Source organism: Pezoporus wallicus, unplaced genomic scaffold (genome assembly GCF_028554395.1).
Source record: "Pezoporus wallicus isolate ANWC-B61680 ecotype Strahan unplaced genomic scaffold, APGP_CSIRO_Pwel_v1 scaffold_2696, whole genome shotgun sequence".
Classification (NCBI taxonomy): domain Eukaryota; kingdom Metazoa; phylum Chordata; class Aves; order Psittaciformes; family Psittacidae; genus Pezoporus; species Pezoporus wallicus.
In genome coordinates, this window is record NW_026637439.1 from 322,681 (window position 1) to 328,767 (window position 6,087).

Here is a 6,087-nt window from a genome sequence, read left to right on the forward strand (position 1 = left end):
CTAAAATACAGGGTGTTCTACCCAAGGAAAAACTTTTTTACTGTGAGGGTGACTGAGCACTGAAATAGGCTGCCTGGAGAGGCTGTGTAGTCTCCTCCCCTGGAGGCATTAAAGAGCTGTCTGGAGACAGTCCTGAGTAATGTGCTCTGGCTGTCCCTGCTTAAGCAGGGAAGTTGGACTAGGTGACCCCCAGTGGTCCCTTCCAGCCTCAACCTTTGTGTGATCAAAACAGCCCTCTGCTAAAGAATGCTGCAACCCCACTTCCCATTTTTAGCTGATGTGCCCTAACCACCAGAGCTGAGCATTCTGTCTTACTAGAGCTAAAAGCAATCACAGCAGGAGAGTAACAGAGCGAAGAGATGTTGATTTCAGTCCCTGTTGGGACAAAATAAAGCACATGAAATGAAGGCAGGTCACCTCAGGGGTTCTAGGGTGTGACTCAAATCTCCTACTGCAATTCATCTAATCCCCTGGCTTTTGCTGCTCCAGCATTAAAGCCAGCAAAGTTCTAGGGGCTAACTGGAGTTTTGTTTTCTTAGACTGATGAAGAGAAGAGACAGGGTCTGCCTGTTGTAATGCCAGTATTTGATAGAAACACCTGCAGCATCCCCAAGTCTCAAATTTCCTTCATTGATTATTTTATAACAGATATGTTCGATGCATGGGATGGTAAGTACTTCTGCTTTTTGTTTCCTTGCTCCGAGACAGAGAATTCAACAGACTAAACCAAACAATCTCAAGCTGGCCTTGAGTCAGTTTTTTCCAGGGACAGTACCCATATATAAGTAGTACACGATAAGAGCTAAGCAATGATGCTGGTTAAACCCAGTGCACTGCACACAACACACGTTATGAAAGTTGAACACTTACCAGACAATCTATGTAAACGAGTAATGGATTTAAACTAAGCTTTTTTTCATCTAGAATGCTTAGGGTTTTTTTTTCCTTTAGCATTGTATTTCTTCTGAGCAGCAGAAACTTGAGGCCACAGTGGTTGTGTGTTAGCACAATTTAAAGAAGTCATCATACATTAAGAAAGGGAGTTGCTTGAGAAAGAAACAGACTGAAAAGATCTTTCCTCTTTTAGCATTAGCTTACAGCTGAAGGAAAAAGAAAAAGTAGGAGAATGCTGATTTCAGATTAGGTTGTGCTGTTCTTCTGCTTGTTCTGCACATAGTACAACTGATCCTCCTATTCATTTCAGCATTTGCACATCTGCCTGTTTTGATGCAACACTTGACTAATAACTACAAACACTGGAAAACACTGGATGAATTAAAGTGCAAGAGTGTCAGGCTCCCATCACAAAACAACAACTGACACTAAACCAAGAAAACCAGACCTCTTGATCTACCAGTTTCACTGTGAATCACTTACAGACGTGGATACAAGAGGGGTGGCGTTACCTTTCCAGTGAAACTGAGACTTTGTGGGAAGAAGGAAATACTTTATTCACTCACTTCTAAGCTTCTCTGAATCCTAAAGAAAAACGTTTTCAAGAAGGCTACATAATCCACAGATTAATAAGTGCTCTTTGGAAATAACATTTTGTGGCAAAAGATTTACTTCTGAAGCTGATTTCTAATACTGAATATACATCTATCAAATCTTGTAATTGATACAACTGTATTCACTAACACTTCATACAGCTGTTTCTCAGAGGGGTAATCTCGTCACCAGTAGAGTAAGAATAGGTTGACAAATAAGCATAAAAACTTCCCACTTATCTAGCGTAAGCTTTCTCCAATTCTGTTGATACGGTTTAGAGAGCTGAAGAACAGTTCTAAAAGAGAACGTGCACAGTAGAACAAGTAACCTTGATAAACAGGACACAGTAAAAAAAACCCCTGCACCATTTAACATAAGCTCCTTATTATACAGACTTTCTCTTAGAGCACCACTGTTCTTTCTTTTCCATATAAAATCCTGGTAGCAGTCAAATTCCCTTAAAATTAGTCACAGATGTTCTATAAAATTGGTGCCATCCACATGCTTCTCTGCCATCTTAAGAGATGTTAACATGAGATGTTTCATCAAATTTTACACAAATAACATTGTGGCACTTGGTCAACATCCTTTTCTATAAAGTGGTGTTTATACACATCATCAATTTTATTAAACTGATCTAAATTTTATGGTAAGCCCATGTATGCTACTTACTCCTAGGATGAACCTGTTGCTTTTTAAAAGAGGTTTCCAGGTTACAATTTGTAACAGCATTATAATTTGTACTGCTTTTTCCCCATACTAAAATGTTGGTTTGTTTTGTGAGGTAAAAAGTATTTCAAAATATGTAAATAAGTTAGAAATCAAACATAGTTTTTCATTAGTTTTAAGATACAAAATTTATGCTTATGCTTCCAAAGCATAAATGTGTATTTTTGTACATCTCATTTTAACCCTTCACAGAACATGAGTTTAAATTTTAGACTACTCTCAGACTATTCAGTTAATAAATACTAGCTGAACTGCTGATTTTTAACACCTGCACTCCAGGCTGCAGGCAAGAGCTTCAAAGCTGTGGCTGCAGTTGAAGAAGCAGTCCACTACTCCTTAAATGGAAAGGTCTTGAGACATACTCTTTACCTCTCCTATGCTGTATCTGTATCATGAATTGAATCTAGTAAAAGTTAAAAAAAAACCCCAAACAACCAAAACCAAACACATAGAGTTTAGATCGCTGTAGAAGTGACAATGACTGCTGTCTACTGCAGGTAGCTTACATAATGTGCCAACCTTTTTTGTATGTTTTGTACCAAGTTCTGAAACAAAAGGAAACATTCATAAAATGTAAGTGCAGATAAATGTATATAAGCTATATTTTTGTTAGAATTGTAACAGACCCTTACTTTTGTCATAGCTAAGGCAGGTCGCTGTGTATTAAAATGCTGCATTGTGTATATCTGAAGAATGGTGTTTCTGGTGAAGTATGTTTATTCATTCTTTCTTATTACCTATTGCAACATTCTTCAATGAATTTTTAGTCACGTAAATTGAATCTGGTTTTTATATTGTAACTGTTTGCTTTTACCATTCCTTTGTTTAGAACTAGTGTTCTCGGTGGCTGTATCTTAAGTATTTTGATGACTAAATGCTCACTGCAGCTTGCATTAGAGGAAAGGATTTCAGAAGATTTAAAGCTTTGTTATCTTGATTTGTTAAACATAGCAACACTGTAAAACCACACCCATGTAAAACATTCATTTTTTTTGTCACAAGGAAGAAAATGGCAATGGTGGAAGGAACCTAAGAAATAAAATTCAGCCTCAGTTCTGGTTCACAAGTTAAGGCATTGATGTGTGATCAGTATATTTGTTGCAAGAACCCGTGTTTCTTCCCACAGACAGAGGCCTAAATAAAAAAGTAATCTATGTGGCAGTATGTTCTTTTTAAGAGCAAAAGAAATCAAGAGTAACTGTCATCTGCCAGTTGTGTCAGATCTCCTAGATTCTGACCTGTCCAGTTGATTAACAGCTGCGTCAGAGTTACAGAAGTATTAAGAGCAGGTCTGCTGGTTAACTCTGTGAGGTGAACATGGAATTCTGCATTGCTGAGATGTGGAAAAAGAAATTTAAAAGGACAAAGCGGAAGTAAAATTTCTAATCTGGTTACCCAAATTCTGCTCACTAGACTTTCCAACAGCAAGTGACAAACTTTTATTTAACAGGAGTGGGCTACTATAGCCTCACTGCTATGCTCAAAGTTCACCTGTAAAAGAAAGAACTCAATGTAATACTTTCAGTTCAACCACATTTAAAGGAAAAGACCTGTGGGAGCTCTATTACCAATAGAGCATTATCTGAGAACAATGGCACTTTTGATAGATAGAAATACTTATATGTGCATGTAGGACCATTTAAGGCTGAATTACACCCCTGTAAAATACACAGCGAGTTTTTTGACTAGAATTGTTCAGTTAAATAGAATCATAGAATCATAGAATAGTTAGGGTTGGAAAGGACCTTAACATCATCTAGTTCCAACCCCCCTGCCATGGGCAGGGACACCTCACACTAAACCATCTCACCCAAGGCTTCGTCCAAGCTGGTACTGAACACTGTCAGGGATGGAGCATTCACTGGAATAGCAACCTATTCCAGTGCCTCATCACCCTAACAGGAAAGAATTTCCTCCTTATATCCAGTCTAAACTTCCCCTGTTTAAGATTTAACCCGTTAACCCTTGTCCTATCACTACAGTCCCTAATGAAGAGTCCCTCCTCAGCATCTCTATAGGCCCCCTTCAGATACTGGAAGGCTGCTATGAGGTCTCTCACCAAATTGGTCAGGCAGGATTTCCCCTTAGTGAAGCCATACTGGCCGTCACCAAGCACCTTGTTGATTTTCATGTGCCTTAGCATGCCTTCCAGGAGAATTTGCTCCAAGATTTTGCCAGGCACAGAGGTGAGACTGACTGGTCTGTGATTCCCCGGGTCATCCATTTTCCCCTTCTTGAAAACGGGGGTTATATTTCCCTTTTTCCAGTCATCGGGATTTCACCTGACTGCCATGATTTCTCAAATACGATGGCCAGCGGCTTAGCAACTTCATTCATCAGCTCCTTCAGGACCCGTGGATGGATTTCATCAGGTCCCATGGACTTGCGCACGTTCAGATTTTTAAGATGGTCTCGAACCAGATCCTCTCCTACAGTGGGCCCAGGGTCTTCATTCTCACAGTCCCTGCGTCTGCCTTCCAAGTCTTGGGTGGTGTGGTCAGAGCTTTGCCAGTGAAGACCAAGGCAAAGAAGTCATTCAGAACCTCAGCCTTCTCCAAATCCTGTGTAGGCAGTTCTCCTGAGAGCTTCCTGACAGGGCCTAGGTTCTCCCTTGTCTGTTTTTTATTTGCTATGTACTTGTAGAATCCCTTCCTGTTATAACCCTAGCCAAGTTTAATTCTAACTGGGCCTTAGCTTTCCTAACCTGGTCCCTAGCTTCCAGGACAACATCCGTGTACTCTTCCCAGGCTGCCTGTCCTTGCTTCCACTTATTATAAGCCTCTTTTTTCATTTGAATTTTCCTCAGGAGCTGCTTATCCATCCAAGGAGGTCTCCTGGCCCTCCTGCTGCACTTCCTTCTAGTTGGGATGCAACACTCCTGAGCTTGTAGCAGGTGATATATCAGAGTGAATAGCTGAATAGCTCTGTTTCTCTACCAGATATTCACTCAAAAGCAGTCACATAAAAATTAAATACTTGTTCTCATGGTTTTCACTGTTGAGAACATAAGCTTATCATGTTTTCAACTGATACACTGCAAGTGACTTATTCCTAAGATGTTTAAGTGCTGGATCTTCTGAGTAGACTCAAGCACCCTCTTCTCATAGCTTTATGACCACTAAGCTCCCCAATTCCCCCCTTCCCTAGCTCAAATGGTAACTTACCACTCATTATATCATCCTCTCACTTTCTTTGTATCAGTTGGGGGAGGAGGGGGGGGAGGGGTTTGTGCTTTTGGGGTTTTGTTGCTGTGGTTTGGGGTTCTTTAGTTTGGAACTTTTTTCCCACTCCTGTTTAGTTTTCAGATTACTAATGCTGTCTCAGACTCGAAAAAGGCATTGTGTACTTACTTAGATGCTTTTTATTTTTAAACTCTAAAATACTACTTATACTTACAAACTTGGTGCAGATTTCTCTGCAAACTTCAGCTGAGAATTTTATATTCCTCTGGCAGAAATGTTTTGCTAATACTGAACACACCGACTGCTACTGCTTAAGAAAGCATTTTACATCCTGAAAATCCATGGTAACACTGGTGCTTTTTATTAGATACAAATTAATTTGATGAATGTTTTGTGGAAAGACTAAGCTAAGCCAATGAAACTTCATGCTAAACATGATAATGGTGCTATATAAAATCCAGTAGTGTAGGTTAACCCACAGTAAAATGGCAGCTACTGCAATTTAGGAGTAACTTTGCCAAAAAATTAAAACCTGACAAACCAGTATTACCTAATTTTCTTTCTTGCACTTACCGTTATGCAGGATAACAAAATGGAAGAATTCTATCTCAGAACTGTTTCTTTGGGGTTTTTCTCTAGGTACATATCTCAGCCATAACTGACTGAAGTTTAGCTTCAAGAAATATGT

General features: G+C 39.6%; 1 protein-coding gene across 6 annotated transcripts in view; it reads left to right on the forward strand.

Annotated features, from left to right (window-relative positions):
• The window catches only part of PDE8B (phosphodiesterase 8B), an 80,694-nt gene extending 78,838 nt beyond the window's left edge, over positions 1 to 1,856 (forward strand). For all 6 annotated transcript variants that reach the window (XM_057405432.1, XM_057405427.1, XM_057405429.1 and 3 more), the window contains 2 exons: positions 540 to 669; positions 1,205 to 1,856. In XM_057405432.1, the coding sequence (XP_057261415.1) occupies positions 540 to 669; positions 1,205 to 1,320 (246 nt within the window). In that variant the 3' untranslated portion in view covers positions 1,321 to 1,856. The remainder of the gene's footprint in view (positions 1 to 539; positions 670 to 1,204) is intronic.
• The last annotated feature ends 4,231 nt before the right edge of the window (positions 1,857 to 6,087 follow it).